General features: G+C 47.1%; 1 protein-coding gene across 3 annotated transcripts; it reads right to left on the bottom strand.

Moving 5' to 3' along the window:
* Positions 1-275: 275 nt before the first annotated feature.
* Positions 276-11,834, bottom strand: SLC35C1 (solute carrier family 35 member C1). 3 transcript variants are annotated; one of them, XM_073604257.1, is made up of 3 exons: positions 11,704-11,834; positions 6,970-7,484; positions 276-1,314 (listed from the first exon to the last, which is right to left on the bottom strand). In XM_073604257.1, exons 2-3 carry the CDS (start codon positions 7,454-7,456, stop codon positions 749-751), a joined length of 1,053 nt encoding a protein of 350 aa, XP_073460358.1. In that variant the 5' UTR covers positions 7,457-7,484; positions 11,704-11,834; the 3' UTR covers positions 276-748. The 3 variants fall into 3 exon arrangements, with proteins under 3 accessions (XP_073460358.1, XP_073460359.1, XP_073460357.1); XM_073604258.1 differs by lacking the exon at positions 11,704-11,834 and adding an exon at positions 7,635-7,718; XM_073604256.1 differs by lacking the exon at positions 11,704-11,834 and having other exon boundaries at positions 6,970-7,492.
* Positions 11,835-18,709: the final 6,875 nt, after the last annotated feature.

Raw genomic sequence — 18,709 nt, 5'->3', positions numbered from 1 at the left:
GGAACGAGGACAACAAAGAGCCTCAGCTCTTGTGCACATCGCTGGATTGAGATCGGGCTCAGGTTTCTTGGGGGGGGGGGGGGGGGGGATGCAGTAAGATAAAAAAAGAAAAACCTTCTGCCATTACAACCACTTTAACCATTTCCTATTCTGACAAAAAAAAAAAAAAAGGAGAAAAAAAGATTTGGGGTTACACTTTTCCTATAGAATCAAAAGTGTGACAACCTTCTACTGGGCTCAATGGAGCCAGAAACCATGAAAAGAACACCTCAGGGTTCATTCGCACCATATAGTTTTTACTTCGATGCAAACATTTTCGGGTGTGGAAGTTCGTTAAGGCATGAAAAACGCACAGAGCTTTTGCACTAGATTGTACTAATACAAATAAGATTGCATTGCAACTCACCATACATTTGCAGTGCATAATGACCATGCACAGTAACACAAGTTATAACTTGCAAAATGGTGTGAATGGGCCCTCGCCGCTGCAACCCTAAAAAGTATGAAGCTGGCAGGATTTTCAGCACAGTGGAGTGCACTCAATACTGTATGACCAGTATGGGGAGCTGACCCTTTAAATATAAAAAGTCATTATAGAGGTTTAGGTAGATGTTACAGATCGGCAGGTTTTTGAAGCACTATAGCATGACAACTTTTAAGCTGTTCATATATGGCTGCACAATTTTTCACATTTGATGCTCACTAGTCTGATATTCATTGGTCCATATTCAATCTGAACAATGGATTATTAAACCCCAGCAGGGCTTTTTTCCTCAGTACTATTAGTCTGCCCCGGCTGATCTTGTGTTTTCTTCATCTCCATACCCTTCACCCATGTGTAGGAGAAAGAGCCTCCAAGTACCATGATATTACTGGTCCACCACAACACAGTCTTCACCTGCTGGTAGTAAATAATGGCCAGCACAGTCTGAGCACAAGCCTTTGCCGTTCCCGAGATGTTGTGAGTCAAGGGGCTGGTGAATTTAATCTGTAGTCCTGTGACGTACCCTATAGCAAAGCCGAAAACCCCCCCCAGAGTCATCATACCCCAAAAGTGCAAAGAGTCCAGCTTGTCAAATGCTATGAGGGTGCCGACCTCTCCGAACACCAGCATCAGGGGCAGGAAGAGGATGCAAGCATTGACATTGTTGTAGAAGGTCAGGCGCCAGATGCTGCCATCAACGGCGGGAAGGACCTTCTTGGTGTAGATGGCGTTGAGGGAAACGCACAGGCTGGCCAGGACGCCATAAAATATTCCAGCCCAGGACAAGGTGCCTTCCGCACCCTCTTGGTCTATGCCGAGGCAGAAGCCACCTGTGGAGGCAAAGAAGGTGATGAAACGCATGTAAAATCAAATCACTAAAACGTTAATACAAGCTTAAAACAATAAAACTGTGCTAAGGCAATCAGTACTACTTTACTTTACTTTAAATAACCTCTCGACCGCCATTTAACCACTTGACCTCCAGAAGATTTACACCCTTTCATTGGTTACTAAACACTCGTCTTTTTTTCTTTTCTTTTTTTAATAACAAACATATCACACTTACCTCCTCTGTGCAATTGGTTTTGCACAGAGTGGCCCCGATCCTTCTCTTCTGGGGTCCCTCAGCGGAGCTGGTGGCTCCTCCTCTTCTCGAGAGCCCCGTCGGAGAAGCTCTCTCCTTCGGGACACCCATGTAGGCACGCTCCCGAGTCCTGCTGCGTCGTCTACTGACACAGACAGCAGGACTCGGCCCCGCCCCCCAGTCATTGGATTTGATTGACAGCAGCGGGAGCTAATGGCTTTGCTCCAATCAGGACACGAGACACCGGCCTGAGCTGGTGTGCTCATTCCCATTGCGGGAGCTACGGGGCTCAGGTAAGTAAAAAGGTGGGGTGCTGCAGGGCAGGAGGTTTTTCACCTTAATGCATAGAGTGCATTCAAGCGGAGTTCCACCCAAAAATGGAGCTTCCGCTTTAAGTGATGGTGACCTGCCACATTTGGCATGTCATTTTTTTATTGGGGGGGGGGGAGCGGATACCCTCTTTTTAGAGGCATCCAGCTCCTACTTCCTCCCGGGGCTCTCCACGGCGCAGGAAGGAAGTTCGCCGTTCGCCTCTCCCCCCTTCCTGCAATCTTCTGGGACACGTCACAGGCCCCAGAAGATTGCCCGGCTATTCACAGCCCACAGTAAGAATGCCGGCGTGGTGGAGAGGACTGGAGCTTCGTACGGACGCAATGGTGGACCGTGGGACAGGCGAGTGTCCGATTATTAAAAAAGCAGCTATACTTTTTGCAGCTGCTGACTTTTAATTTTTTTTTTTTTTCCCTTTTTTCAGCGGAACTCCGCCGCTTTAAAGAAGGTTAAAAAAACCTTGAGGGTTTACAACCCCTTTCATGACCAGGCCGTTTTTTTGTGATAAAGCACTGCATTAATTTAACTGACAATTGCGCAGTCATGCAACGCCGTACCAAAATAAAATGCATGTCCTTTTTTACCCACAAATAGAGCTTTCTTTTGGTGGTATTTGATCACCTCTGCGGTTTTTATTTTTTGGGCTATAAAACAAAAAAGAAGACCGTCAATTTTGAAAAAAAAAAAAAAAAAAATTTGTGTATATATATATATATATATATATATATATATATATATATATATATATATATATATATGTATATGTATGTATATATATATATATATATATATATATATATATATATATATATATATATATATATATATATATATATATATATATATATATATATATATATATACTATCCAATAAAAAATAAATAAATTTAAAAAGAAGATCTAAATTTCGTCATCAATTTGGGCCAATATATTATCTGTTATTATCTGTTTACCATAATATTATGGTAAAAAAAAAAAAAAAAAAAAAAAAAAATCTGAAGCGTATATTGATTGGTTTGCGTAAAAGTTCTAGCATCTACAAACTAGATGCTAGATTTCTTTTTTCTAAAACTAGTAATGGCAGCGATCAGCAACTTACAGCAGGACTGCGATTATTGCAGTGGACATTCTGACACTTTCTGGGGACCAGTGACACTAATACAGTGATCAGAGGTAAAAATATGCACTGTCACTGTACTATTGACAGATTTAGGAAGATTGAAAATGTTTGGAATTGCATTACCATGATTTCAGTGACTGGGTTTGGATCTGCTTTATGTTTAGGTTACTTTCACACTGAGGCGCTTTACAGGCGCTACATCGCTAAAAATAGTGCCTGTATAGCGCCTCTCCTGTGTCTCCAGTGTGAAAGCCCGAGTGCTTTCACACTGGAGCAGTACACTTGCAGGACAGTAAAAAAAAAAAAAAAAAAAAAAAAAAGTCCTACAAGCAGCATCTTTGCAACGCTGTAGGAGTGGTGTATACATTGCTCCTACAGCACCCCTGCCCATTGAAATCAATGGGGCAGCGCCGCTGCAACAGTTTTAACTGTTTTTTGACCCCTAGCAGGGGTTAAAAGCACCCCACTGGCGGCCAAATAATGACACTAAAAATAGCGGTGCTTAACCGGCGACGCCCGGCCCAGTATGAAAGTAGCCTTAGGAGTAAACTAGAATGTACCCCACCCAGTTTTTCTGCTATTAGTGGAAGCTCATCCTGCTTCTGCTATTAAAATAGAATCTTCTTTTAATGCCAACTTAAACCAGGTCGTTTCATTATCTGCATCCTGAAGTGAGGGATGAGCCTATTTTTAATATTATTAAATGTTTGCAGAGAGCTGTGCCTACAGTTGGCACTGAGCTACATTTGTATATTAGTATGCTCATGAATTATTTGCCTTTCCCACATAGACACACTCCTAAACCTTGTGGACAGCCTTCCCAGAGGAGTTGAAGCTGTTATAGCTGCAAAGGGTGGACCAACTCAATATTGAACCCTACGGACTAAGACTGGGACGCCATTAAAGTTTATGTGCAGGCAGGCGTCCCAATACTTTTGACAATATAGTGTATATCCAAAACTCTTTTTTCGTTTTGAATAGAGTAAGGTTAGAAGCCCTGTCAGGTTTTACTGCTTTCCAGTGCTCAGAGAGATTTCCCCTTACTTTCTGATCTGAAGACAACCTTTCACAAGACAGGAGGTGAGGAAACATATACAACAGGAAAGCAGATAATAAAAAAAAATAAAAAGCTGGCATACAGTGCTGCTAGAATTCCCCATCAGGTGCTAACAAACCCCCAACTGACAACTGACAAGAACACTGCGGGAAGTGCAGAAATCGGCACTGGAGAGGACGATGGTGGAGGCCGCAGTGAAAAGGTGCCTGGAACCATCAATAAAAAATAAAAAATTCACCCCACCAACCAACTTTGCTTCTACTTGAACCACTAACTGAATGACAGGCAGGGCATGGAATGAATGCTGTAGAACCTGTATATTAGATAGGTCAGAAGGGACACAGAGAGACTGATCAGCTTTAACTTCTGCGCCCAAACTTTATAGGTGATCAGCCATCATCATTATTACCATCATCAATAAACTCCGCAGAGGTGTCCTTGTGCACAACAGCTAAGCCTGGATGAAGACCTGAAGTCCTAAGCAGCTAGACTGTATCCTCTGTATGCATTCCAAGGATTCATGTCTTAACTTAGACTGGAGCAAACCTCTGAAGTATATCTGAAGCCAAAACTTAAAAGAAAAAAAAAATTGGAATAGAGGCAAAAGAGAAAAACATGTCAGGTTTTTACTGCTGTCTGTCCCTGCTGGGAAGATTCACACCGAGTGTCCTGATGACAGCTGACAGCCTCACAGGAAGAGAGAAGAATTCCTCCAATGGGGACACTTGTTCACAGATGGGATTTCCTATTGCTTTGAAAAAGATTTCCTCCTGTTAATTTGAAGTGGATTTCCTATCACTTTCTGTCCCAGTAACAATGGTCACCAGGACAATGGAGAGGGTGAATTTTCTCAGCAGTAACACCAATAGCAAAAAAAAAAAAAAAAAAAAGAAAAAGGTTTCGGCTTTACATCTCTAGAATCCTTCTAGGGTGTTTTCTGTATCTCGAGGACAATTTTCCTTCACTTCCTGTTTAAAAGGAGTTCTCAAAGCAAGGGAAAAGCTCTCTTTGAGAAACATCACTGCAAAAAAAAAAAAAAAAAAAATGTCCCTGTTGGAAGATTTCCTGTTGCATTGAAACCTTGAAATGTTGGATGCCAAATGGTCTCTGAGACAGAGAGTCCCGTTGGAAGATTCCTGTTGCATTGAAACCTCAAAATGTTGGATGCCATTGGTCATCAGGGCAAAGGGTTCCCCGTGCCATAGTTCCCCTTGCCATAAGGCTCACCGGGCCAAAGGGTTCCCCCTTGCCATAAGGCTCACCGGGCCAAAGGGTTCCCCCTTGCCATAAGGCTCACCGGGCCAAAGGGTTCCCCCTTGCCATAAGGCTCACCGGGCCAAAGGGTTCCCCCTTGCCATAAGGCTCACCGGGCCAAAGGGTTCCCCCTTGCCACAAGGCTCACCGGGCCAAAGGGTTCCCCCTTGCCATAAGGCTCACCGGGCCAAAGGGTTCCCCCTTGCCACAATGCTCACCGGGGCAAGGGGGATTCCCTTGCCACAATGCTCACCGGGGCAAGGGGGATTCCCTTGCCACAATGCTCACCGGGGCAAGGGGGATTCCCTTGCCACAATGCTCACCGGGGCAAGGGGGATTCCCTTGCCACAATGCTCACCGGGGCAAGGGGATTCCCTTGCCACAATGCTCACCGGGCCAAAGGGTTCCCCCTTGCCACAATGCTCACCGGGCCAAAGGGTTCCCCCTTGCCATAATGCTCACCGGGGCAAGGGGGATTCCCTTGCCACAATGCTCACCGGGGCAAGGGGGATTCCCTTGCCACAATGCTCACCGGGGCAAGGGGGATTCCCTTGCCACAATGCTCACCGGGGCAAGGGGGATTCCCTTGCCACAATGCTCACCGGGGCAAGGGGGATTCCCTTGCCACAATGCTCACCGGGGCAAGGGGGATTCCCTTGCCACAATGCTCACCGGGGCAAGGGGATTCCCTTGCCACAATGCTCACCGGGCCAAAGGGTTCCCCCTTGCCACAATGCTCACCGGGCCAAAGGGTTCCCCCTTGCCATAATGCTCACCGGGCCAAAGGGTTCCCCCTTGCCATAATGCTCACCGGGCCAAAGGGTTCCCCCTTGCCATAATGCTCACCGGGCCAAAGGGTTCCCCCTTGCCATAATGCTCACCGGGCCAAAGGGTTCCCCCTTGCCATAATGCTCACCGGGCCAAAGGGTTCCCCCTTGCCATAATGCTCACCGGGCCAAAGGGTTCCCCTTGCCATAATGCTCACCGGGCCAAAGGTGATTCCCTTGCCATAATGCTCACCGGGGCAAAGGGTTCCCCTTGCCATAATGCTCACCGGGGCAAGGGGTGCCTGTTGCCATAATGGTCACTGGGGCAAAAGGGTCCTTTATCTCATACACATTTACTATTAGCTGAGTATTCAGGCATCTTAAGCAGCAGCACCTGTCTCCCTATCACTTGTTATAATTGGGTTAGTACAGATATTTCACTTTATACAAAGATTCCCGTTGCCATAATGGTCACCGGGGCAAAAAGGGTCACCGGGGCAAAAAGGGTCACCGGGGCAAAAAGGGTCACCGGGGCAAAAAGGGTCACCGGGGCAAAAAAGGGTCACCGGGGCAAAAAAGGGTCACCGGGGCAAAAAAGGGTCACCGGGGCAAAAAAGGGTCACGTTGGAAGATTTCCTGTTGCATTGAAACCTCAAAATGTTAGATGATGGTCACCGGGGCAGAATGTCCCGCCACCAAATGGTCACCGGGGCAGAGAGTCCTGGTGTCAAAAGGTATAAGGACACCAAACATTGACAAAAACAAAAAACCAACAGAGGTTATAACCGCTAAAAACCTTCATCTTTATGCACGCTTTAAGATATATCGCAAAAAAAAAAAAAAAAAAAAGTGAGCTCTTGCAGCAAGACTTACCAAGGATGACCCCGCAGGACAGCAGGGCGTAGAGGGACGTGGTCTGTTTCAACATGATGTAGGACAGCAGGACGTTGAAGATGGTACTGAGGCACCGGCCCACCGTGTAGAAGGCCACCCCGAGGTGCTTGAGGCACAGGTTGTTGAAGGTGATCATACCGATGAAGACGATGGAGAGGGGCAGCACGCTGCGCAGGACTTTGAGGTCGAAGCGTATGGAGGGGAACTCCAGCACGTTGGTGGGGATGACCAGGGTGAGCAGGCTGAGGGTCTTACACAGGAGGACGGTGACCACACACTGGTAGAAGGTGACGAAGAGCGGGGCGTCCAGTTTGAGGGATGGGCTGTCCAGCAGGTACTTGTTGAGGAAGACCATGGTGATGGAGACAAACCAATAGAGAGTGACCACCATGGCGATCTTCAGCGATGTGATGAGGAAGGGCTCCCGGGCCCCCTTCTCCACCTCTCCTTCCCCTTCTAGCGCCATCCTCAGGATGCTGGAGCGTTTCAGAGTCCTGTACATGGTGAACACAGGCAAGGTCAGCACACATGGGACTTACACAGAGGAGGAAGAAGGAGGAGGAGGAGAGCAGACAGCAAACACGGCAGCAGTTCAGCCATACAAAGTAGAATAAGCAGCAGAAAAGAAAGTCAGTCCTCCTCACCCAACCCCCGACACCTGCCGAGACACCCAACACGTGAGCGCCCTCCCCCGGACACTTATTTCTACTGACAACCCGCAACTTGCTTCCGGGTTCGGCGCGCAGAGATGACGTCGCATGTCGCCTCCACGCAGCAGCGGCGGCCATGTTTTTGGTGGATAGTCGTATAGTGCAGTAAACTCACAGAACAAAATTAAAAACATTGCAGGATAATAGTCATTGAATGCGTAGCTGCTTACTTTTCTCCATTCTTTAGGCTTTCATTCATTTATTTTCACCTGGTGGTCCTTGTCCTAGACCTAGGGTGACAACAACATAACTCCCAACTGTCCCTATGACCAAGTCCCTTATATAAAAGCATTATTAAGCGCCTTATAAAATTGTACTAAAAATTTCATATAGGCTCTAATTTATTGTATTTTCAACCCTGACAAGCCAGTATGAGGAAATAGAAGGCATGAGAAAAAAGCAAATACATTTTTCTTTAGTAAAGAGGAACTGATCTGCAGTTGGCACAGTGCTGCACATGTGGTCAGCCATTTAATGGCTTGACAGTTAACAAAAGTGACAGTTATCATTCATGGAATGCTTTGAATGTAACTCTTTTAAAAAACAATTGAATTGATGGTTTTAGTTCCACTTTAAGCCCTCAGATTTAACCATTTCCCAAAACAATTACATTTAAGGCATTCCATGAATAATAACTGTCACTTTTGCTTGTGTTCTCAGCCAAACTGTCAAACCATCCAATGACCGATCACATGTGCAGCACCATGGCAGCTGCAGAGTCTAAAGCCCCATACACACGATCCGATTATCGGACGAATGATCGTCCGTTTTTTTTTTGCATGCTAATCTCACGTCGAATCTGATGATTTGCCTAAAATCATGAAAATTCCCATACGACAGAATAAAAATTCGGAAGTGATGTCATTGTGTTGTAATGCATTTGTATTGCATTTTCGAACGATAGCAGTACCGATTAAACAAAAATCGTACGATCTGGCATCGTACAAAAAAATTTCCGTGCATGTCCAATAGAATAATATCGGATGAACCGTCCTGATCGGCTCTCGAAAGCTCTGTACTAATGAACCGATTATCGTACGATCGATTCGAATGCGGCATTTTTCGTACGATTTTCGGATCGTGTGTACGGGGCATAACATGGCAGCTTCCTTGGCTATAAAGAATAGGAGGGTTTAGTTCCGCTTTGTGGGTCTGCATAATTGAGGGTGTGTCCTTTGCCTACATATTTTGTATCGAAATAGTAACTAAAGTCAGAGATACCTACCTCTGCTCCAATGGGCTGAATCCCACGAGGTCCCTCACCAATGGTTTTTACCAGTGCCAGTCTGCAATAATTTTTTTGCCTTTAGTTCCACTTTAATGGGGTTGTAAACCCTCGTGTTTTTTCACCTTCATGCATTCCATGCATGAAGGTGAAAAATCACCTGGCAGTGACCGGCCCCCAGCCCCCCTTTTTACTTACCTGAGCCCTGGAACTTGACCCGGCGGGGATGCGCTGTCCCTCTGCCTGGGGTTCTCGGCTCTTGATTGGATAGATTGATAGCAGCGCAGCCATTGGCTCCCGCTGCTGTCAATCAAATCCAATGATGTGGGCGCTGGGGGGCGGGGCCGAGTCATACATTCGGCGGCTATGTATGCCGAATGCTGGACTCGGGAGCGCGCCCGCAAGGTAACCCCACGCGAGAGCGCTTCTCTTAGGGGGTTTTCTGATGCGGGGAGGAGCTGCGAGGGCCACTGGAGGACCCCAGAAGGTGAGGTCCGGGGCCACTCTGTGCAAAACGAGCTGCACAGTGGAGGTAAGTATGATATGTTTGTTATTTAAAAAATAAAAAATAAAAAAAACACACAAACCCTTACAATCACTTTAAGGACTCATTTGGCCAGCTGAGGCCATACACCTCAGAGAATCAGTGTTTTTCTGCAACGGCTATTCACAGGGGTTTGAGATCAGACACCAGCCTGTACAGATCAATGACAAGCACAGAAGCTGTTTGCATGTAACCAATGCAAGGTGTGCTCTGATTGAACAAGGTGAAGAGGTGACATCACGATCTCCACCAAGTCCAGTCAAATAACACTTTGCATACATTGAGAAAAATGCAAGGTTGTCTGTGAATGGTATCTGCTTGAAGCAAATGACCCCCAAGTGGGCAACCGCCTGTGTTTACTATACAGAAGGGTAGCCACTTGGTCGGGGATTCAGAGAAAAGCAGTGATCAACAGTGGCAGCGACTACCACGTGGATTCTTTGCTTCTCCAGGGATCCAATCTGATATGGATGCTTACTTACATTGGTTAAAGCTGGAACAATGTAGCATTTCTAAAAAATCTAATATCTGGCATTCCGCTTTAGGCTGTTAAAGTGGAAGTAAAGTTGAAAAAAAAAAAAATCTTCTCCCTGCAAGGTAAAGTCATAATGTGCTAGTATGCAATGCATACTAGCACATTATGAAAGACTTACCTTGAAACAAAGCCCTACAGCAGCACGCTTTCACCGCTGACAGGGCTTCCATCTTCACCTGGTCTGCCTTCCGGGTTCGCAGGCTACGATCCTTTGAGTGGCCGAGCCGCGATGACGTCACTCCCTTGCATGCGTGCGGGAGTCACTGTTTACCGCACGGCAATGACATGGGCATGCTGTTCCCTCAGAGCTCTTGGATCCAGTTCCTTCCAATGACACCAACAATGGGGCCCATTAATACCAAAGATGGGGGACCATTCCATCCAATGACACCAATGATGGGGGACCATTCCTCCCACTGACACCAATGATGGGGCACAGTTCCTCCCAATGACACCAAAGATTGGGCATTCTTCCTCCCAATGACCTCAACAATGGGGCACTATTGCTCTCACTGACACCAAAAATGGGGCATTGTTTACTCCAACTGATGCTGGGACAATTTCTACTCATGATGGCCACAGTCCGGCCCCCCTAAAGTCTGAAGGACAGTAAACTGGCCTTTTGTTTAGAAAGTTTGGAGACCTCTGATTTAACCCTTACGGTGCGGGGTGCAGAGATCCACTGCAGGGTTTTTTTTCTCACTTGGATTGGGGATTTAAGTATACTTGAATATGATAAAAACCTCTACCATGGCCAGGTCCAGAGGGGTGCTGGGGGGGCTGTACCCCCCCCCCCCAGATTTTAGTTGTGCCCCCACTCTGTGCTGCTGGCCTCCTATGCTTTCCCATGGTGATCCCCTGTACACTGACCTCCCATCTTCTGCCCCCCCTGACCTTTTTACTACACCCCCACATCAGACAGGCTAGATCTGGCGCCGTTCTTTTCAGCAGTGATTCTCAACCCTGTCCTCAAGTACCCCCAACAGGCCATGTTTTGGGAATTTCTCTTAGATAAAATAGCTGTCCAAAATACCAAGCCATTGACTCTGATTTAAAGCACCTGTGCAAGATAAAGGAAAACCTGCAAACGTGGCCTGTAGGGGGTACCTAAGGACAGGTTGTAAAACCACTGGTCTATGGCAGTGGTTCTCAACCTCAGTCCTCAAGTACCCCCAACGGGCCATGTTTTGAGAACTTCCCTTAGATAAAATAGCTCTTATCAATACCATGTCATTGATATTGATTTAAAGCAGCTGTGCAAAGTAAAGGAAAACCTAAAAACATGGCCGAGGACTAAGGTTGAGAACCACTGCTCTATAGCAATAAAACATTTTACATCAACGTGTGTTTAGACATTAAAGAGACGTTCGCCTATGCACCCACGAGCCAATTTGTCTCAAGTACCTGTGACCCATGATTTGGCTCCAAACACGTATGCTCGGCTTAGCTGACCCTTCATGTTTATGCGATTTAAATGAGACGGATATAGAAAGACAGGCAACAGTATGGTAATACTTTTTCTAACATGCCCAGTGCATTTCCCTCCTAGGGAGGTTGTCTGGCTGGTGTCCACCCAGCTCTATAGATATTTCTGCTGAGAATAGGATAAATTCAGTAGATGGAGAGTCACAGGGTACCTCAAGACTGATGCAACCTGCTCCCCCATCTATAGACCCCTTCACCCCCCGATTCCTCTTACCTGTGACTAGACTGGAGGTCTCTAAGGAAGCTAGCTGCAACTACTGACTCCTCAGCTCCAACGTCACCACCAGGAACAGATGTATTCAAAGTAGTCACGCCCCACACTTGTCACTAATTGTCTCTATTTCCTTATCATACAAAAGCCTGGAGAACAGGTTTACCATGTAATTCAACCATAAAGCTACATCCTTATGACACCGACCCACCCATATCTCAGACATGCAGTTGCAAAATATATTTTAATACAGCACATTGAGCGTACGTGTTACGCAAGACGCAATGGGTTTTCCTTCGGTGTTACCTTACAGAGGGGGGTGTCACCCCCCAAGATTCAACTCTATAGAACCCGAAAAACATATTGGTGCTTAACCACCTCAATACCAGGCATTTTCACCCCCTTCCTGCCCAGGACAAATTTCAGCTTTCAGCGCTGTCGCACTTTGAATGACAATTGCGCAGTCATGTAATACTGCATCCAAACTAAATTTTTATTTTCTTCCCACAAATAGAGCTTTCTTTTGGTGGTATTTGATCACCTCTGGTTTTTCTTCGTTTGCATATAAAATTTTGTTTTCTCCTTCACTGACGAGCACTGATGAGGCAGCACTGATGAGGAGGCACTGATATGTAGAATTAATGGCCAATGATATGCAGCACTGATGGGCACTGATAGGCGGCACTGATAGGTGGCACTGATGGGCACTGACAGGTGGTTGTGATGGGCACTGACAGGCAGCTGTGAGCACTGACAGGTGGCACTGACTGGCACTGACATGAGGCACTGACAGGTGGCACTGATGGGCAGCACTGATGATGAGGTACTGACAGGTGTTACTGTAGGGCACTGAATGGCACTGATTGGCACTGTGGTGGGCACTGATTGTCACTGTGATGGGCACCTACAGCCGTTTCTGATGGGGCACTGACTGGCAGCTGATGGGCACCTTTTTGGCAGCTGTGGTGGCACATCTGATGGGGCTGTGCTGATAATTAACAGTCCTTTTTATAATTTGTAGGGAAAGAGGGTTAAGGCCAGGACACCCTTAATTAGTTGCAATTTCAATTGGCAGACTCCGAGACTTCAAAGGGAAGACAGCCATACAGGGAAAGGCCCCAGCAAGGTGCCACTTCTGCACGTGCAGGATTGCCGTCTCTTATGACAACAGTACTTAACAGTTCCTAACACAAAGTTCAACAGCTTCACTACAATATTCACATGTAGCTCTTCAGCCCCTTGAGCTCCTAGTCTCTCACTGGATTCTCTGATTCACTGACTCTGAATCCCATGAGCTCCTGAAGTCTTTTGCGGTGGTATCCCCCTCAAGCGTCACCCACGCTTACTTGTTGGCTCCCTAGCTTGACACTCCAGATACCTTTCAAGCTTCACCCCTACTGACCGGCTCGGTCCCTGGCTTGACACACAAAGGTGCTCTGCAAGCATCACCTCCGCTGGTTCGGTCCCTGTCCACCTGAAGTTTCCCAATTCATGTCCGTTCGGTAAGAATGTTGCTCCGGTACTTGCTTCAGTTACTCACTGTGGTCCCTGGTAAAGGTGGTTGGTCTCTTATGCCTCATTTCCACCAAGCGGATCGGTTCGGGCCTGTACAGTTTGGAAGGCCTAGAATGGTCCGGCCTATTCAGGTGAGCATTTCCACTGCAAGTCGGACCAACAGGGGCCATACGTGGGTTTAGAAAAAATGCCTAGCATGGCGTCACAGGTCCGCCAATCAGTGGAATGTATCGTAGCTCCGGCCTAACCGAACCATTCCATTTTCTATGGCCCCACATCTGAAGCAGGACCCTCAATGGAGCGGTTCAGTTGTATGGGCCGCTTTCATAATGGAAACACCCAAAATAGCGTACCGAATCGAACCGATCCGCTCGGTGGAAACGAGGCATTAGTGGCGACAGCTTCCCTTCTACCTCCAACCACAGGTTCTCCGGCCCGCAGAACCGTCCCTTTTGGTTGGACTACAAGCCGCACTCCCAACCCTGCGCTGCCCTCTTACTTCTGGATAGGCCCTCACACAGCCTGCAGCCAGATGCCCCCAGGATAGGTACAATCTCCGGCCTAGCAGCATATACCCATATCTTGACCTTGAAATGTCCTTCTCACATCTAATGCCACCAAGTCCCTGGCCATCTAGTGGCAGAAGAGACAAGTACAACAAGGCCAAACTTAGGGAGAAATCAATGGATCTCTAACAACTATCTACAGCAGCTATTCCTGACAAGGAATTTGGTGAGGAGCTCCCTGACTAAACCCCAGGGTGCTACAGATACATAGGATAACATGCTGGGGAGTTTTTTGACTGCAGAAAAAAGCATGTGAAGACAAAAAAAGCAGCTGTAAAAACATCCAGTGTGCATGAGCCCTAAATATTAACCTTCTCCTGCCTGCGCTATAGCCGAATGATGGCTACAGTGTGGGCCTTTATTGCTGGGAGGCCGTCATATGACATACTCCTGTGCACAAGCTGCCTGCGCGCCCCTTGTGAGGCACGCACGGCGCACTCTGTGATCACTGAGTCTATGAGACTCGGCTAATCACAGATCAAAGTAAGGGGCGTATCCCGGCCCCTTACCACGTGATCAGCTGTCAGCCAATGACAGCTGATCACATGATGTAAACAAGATCGGTAATTGTTTTATTTTTCCCCTCACGCTGGCAATGAGGGGAAAAAAAAAAGACGATCACCGGCTTCTGTCAGAGGGACATCGGTCCCTCACACAGAGAGCTGCCTCATCTGTGCCCACCAGTGCCACCTGCCAGTGCCACCTATCAGTACCCACCAGTCCCACCTAACAGTGCCCACAGTGCCACCTACATTTGCCCAACAGTGCCACCTATCAATGCCCACCAGTGCTGTCAATCAATGCCCATCAGTGCCTTATCATCAGTACCAACGATCAGTGCTGCCTATCAGTGTCACCTACCAGTGCCCATTAGTGCCACCCAGCAGTGATTATCAGTGCCGCCTATCAGTGCCGCCTATCACTGCCACCTATCAGTGCCCATTGGTGCTGCCTTATCAGTGCCCATCAGTGCAGCCTCATCAGCGCACATCAATGAAAGAGAAAAATGACCTGTTTTCAAAATTATGAAAACAGTTTGTTTTTTCAACATTTTCAGTCTTTTTTTCGTTTTTTTTAATATTTTTTAGAAAAAAATAAAAACCCCCAGCTGTGATTAAATACCACCAAAAGAAAGCTCTATTTGTGTGAAAAAAATGATAAAAATTTCATTTGGGTACAGTGTTGCATGACCGCACAATTGTCATTCAAAGAGTGACAGCGCTGAAAGCTGAAAATTGGTCTGGGCAGGAGGGGGGTTTAAGTGCCCAGTAAGCAAGTGGTTAAAAATGAATCAAATAGCATTTTTGGTTTGTGGTGCTCAGATGCAGTGTAGTTCTGCTTTATTGTGTGAGAATTTGCAGGGGGGGACTAAGGGAAAACGATAAGTGCAGGACAAATAGAGAAGGTGAATCTCCTTAAAAAGGGCACAGGCAGAAATAAAAACTGACAGATGTTCTCAGGGCCGGTGCTACCACTAGGCCAACTAGGCAGCCGCCTAGGGCGCCCTGCCACTGGTTTCCCTACTCCATGTCTTCTGACGGTCTCCGCGCTATGTAGGTTTTCGGTACGTGGTGACTGTATGCAGGGGATGCCTCTGTCTGCTGTCTGCAGTATGTAACTAAATCAGGCGGCAGCTGCTCCGTCCGTAAGTAAGTAGTGTCACAGGTGCAGCCCAGCACTGGAGGACTGGGTCCCGACGGAATGCTGGCACATATCCCCTGCAGGCCACAGCCTCTATGATCAGTGACCTGTCTGTCTCTCCCTCTCTGAGTCTCTGCCCATATGTGATTCCTATACCATGTGACCCTCTGACCCTGCCCCCTACCATGTCACCGCTATTTGTAGAGGCCGATCTCCCTCCCGGCCTGTTCTGTACAGTGGTAGCGTGTGCTACAGCCTAATCGGATCGGAGTAGTGGGAGCTCTGGGGCTGGTGACAGCTGGAGCCTGGAGGCACCAAGGCAGGGTTTGTTCCTGGCACTGGCAGGGTCATCGGATGCATGTAGGGCCCCGGTGAGTGAAGAACACTGACATTGTATTAGGAGTCAGGTAGGTCAGTGTAGGGGTCAGGTAGGTCGGTCAGTGTAATGGTTTGGTAGGTTAGTGTAGGGGTCAGGTAGGTCAGTGTCGGTGTCAGGTAGGTCAGTATAAAGGTCAGGTAGGTCAGTGTAGTCAGGTAGGTTAGTGTAGGTGTCAGGTAGGTCAGTGTAGGGGCAAGGTAGATCAGTGTAGGTAGGCCAGTGTAGGGGTCAGTGTAAGGGTCAGGTAGGTCAATGTAATGGTCAGGTAGGTTAGTGTAGGGGTCAGGTAGGTCGGTGTCAGGTAGGTCAGTGTAGTGGTCAGGTAGGTTAGTTTAGGTGTCAGGAAGGTCAGTGTAGGGGTAAGGTAGATCAGTATAGGTAGGTGAGTGTAGGGGTCAGGTAGGTCAGTGTAATGGTCAAATAGGTCATATGGGTTACATGGGCAGGGCAAAGGGGGTGGAGTCAGGGGCAGACCCAAGGGGGCGGCAAAATTAGGTTTCGCCTAGGGTGTCAAAAAATCCCAAATTTAAAAAAAAGTTTTGCCTTTAGTTATACTTTAACTTCAAACACTTTCAAATAATATTGTGTTGGAAGATGGTGGTGCTTATTTAGTAAATCACATTATTATCATAATATAGTTTCTTGGCGCCAACATGCAGCATACAAGTGGTAGTAGTGTACATGTATGCTGCCATTGATCAGTACTAGGAAATTAAAATTGCGGTATTTGATACAATTTTCCATTTTATTGGCGCCAATATGACAGCATACATGTAGTAGGCGGGGCTACTACCACAAGTATGCTGCCTGGATTGGTGCTAGGAAAGGAGAATTATGGTATTAGATACAATTTTCCATTTCAGGGCCCATTTAGATCTATGTGTGTGCAAGAGGTGCATTTATGCCTTGATAACTGTTATTACATAGTTGGTAAGGTTGAATAAAGACACCAGTCCATATAGTTCAAACTGTGGTGTGTGGATGTTGCATAGTTAAAAATAGTTAGTCAGGTTAAAAAAAGACACAATGTAATTCAGCCACTAAAAAAAAAAAATTCCTTCCTGATCCCCCCGGCAATCAGATATTCCCTGGATCAACTTTACCTATAATATATTACCTACCCAGTTATATTATGTACATTTAGGAAAGAATCCAGTCCTTTTTTGTAACCAATCTACTGAGCTGGATAGAACCACCGAAGGGAGTCTATTCCACATTTTCACATCTCTTACTGTGAAGAAACCTTTCCGTATTTGGAGATGAAATCTCTTTTCCTCTAGGTGTAAAGAGTGCCCCCTTGTCCTCTGTGATGACCTTAAAATGAATAATTCAACACCAAGTTCACCATATGGACCACTTATGTATTTTTACATGTTGATCATACCCCCCCCCCCCCTTAATCTCCTCTTCTCAATGTGTTTATGTCAATGGTATGTAGCACCCTGGAGTTTAGGCAGGGTTGCTCCCAAATTTACTTTCCAGGAATAGTCATCTTGGCTAATTGTTAGAGATCAATTGATTTCTCCCTAAGTCTGACCTTGTTGCACTTTTCTCTTCTACCACTAGGTGGCCAGGAACCTGGTGGCATTAGATATGAGAAGGGCAATGCAAGGTCAGGTTATGGGTATATGGGGTATCTTAGCCAATGGGCAGGGGTTTTCTTGGATCCCTTGGCCTGCTGGGAGAGCCTATATATTCGGGGAGTCAGGTGATCTGTGTTCTGTGCCACCTGGACGGCTGTCTGGGTGGACATGTGTTGTATTGCCCGGGCTGCTAGACTGGAGTTTGGGCCTATCCCGGGACATCTGGCTGCTAGGCGGTCTGAGGGACTATCCAGAAGTAAAAGAGCAGCGCAGGGTTGGGATTGCGGCTTGCAGTCCAACCAGAAGTGATGGTTCTGCCGGTCGGAGAACCTGTCGTGATTGGAGGTAGAGGGGAAACTGTCGCCACTAATGCCGCGTACAAACGGTCGGACTTTTCGGCTACAAAAGTCCGACAGACTTTTGACAGACTTTTGGCAGACTTGTAGCGGACTTTATAACGAACAGACTTAACTACACATGATCACACAAAAGTCCGACGGATTCGTACGTGATGACGTACGACCGGACTAAAATGAGGAAGTTGATAGCCAGTAGCCAATAGCTGCCCTAGCGTGGGTTTTTGTCCGTCGAAATAGCATACAGACGAGCGGATTTCTGGGTCCGGCGGAGTTACAACGCAAAGATTTGAAGCATGTTCCAAATCTATAGTCCGTGAGATTTGCAACTGGAAAAGTCCACTGAAGGTCCGGGGAAGCCCACACACGATCGGATTGTCCGCCGGATTTGGTCCGTCGGCGTCCGTCGGACCAGTCCGGTCGAAAAGTCCGACCGTGTGTACGCAGCATAAGGGACCAACCACCTTATTACCAGGGACCACAGTGACTAACTGAAGCAAGTACCGGAGCAGAATTCTCACCAACCGGGGATGGTAAAGAATTGGGAAACTTCAGCAGGTATCAAGCCAGGGACCCAGCCAGCGGAGCTGACGCTTGCAGAGCAGCCTTGTGTGTCAAGCCAGGAACCGAGCAGGCCAGTGGGGTGAAGCTTGAGAGGTATCTGGAGTGCCAAGCTAGAGACCCAGCAGAGAGGCGGGGGTGACGCTTGAGGAAGATACTACCGTGAAGATTGGGGGAGCTCAAGGGATTTAGTGGTGGTGAATCAGCGAGTCTAGTGAGAGACCGGGAGCTCACGTGCTGAAGAACTACAAGAAGTAATTGGAGTGGAAGTGACAGAACTGTTACGCTTTGTGTTAGGAACTGTTAAAGACTGTTGCCATAGGAGACAGCATTCATGCAGATGTGGCGTCCTGCTGGATGCCTTTCCCTGCATGGCTGTCCTCCTGTTAAAGTCTCGGAGTCTGCCAA

The sequence above is a fragment of the Aquarana catesbeiana genome, linkage group LG11 (genome assembly GCF_042186555.1).
Source record: "Aquarana catesbeiana isolate 2022-GZ linkage group LG11, ASM4218655v1, whole genome shotgun sequence".
NCBI lineage: Eukaryota > Metazoa > Chordata > Amphibia > Anura > Ranidae > Aquarana > Aquarana catesbeiana.
The sequence above is the reverse complement of the archived record's forward strand: the minus strand, read 5'-3'. Positions and strand labels throughout refer to the sequence as shown.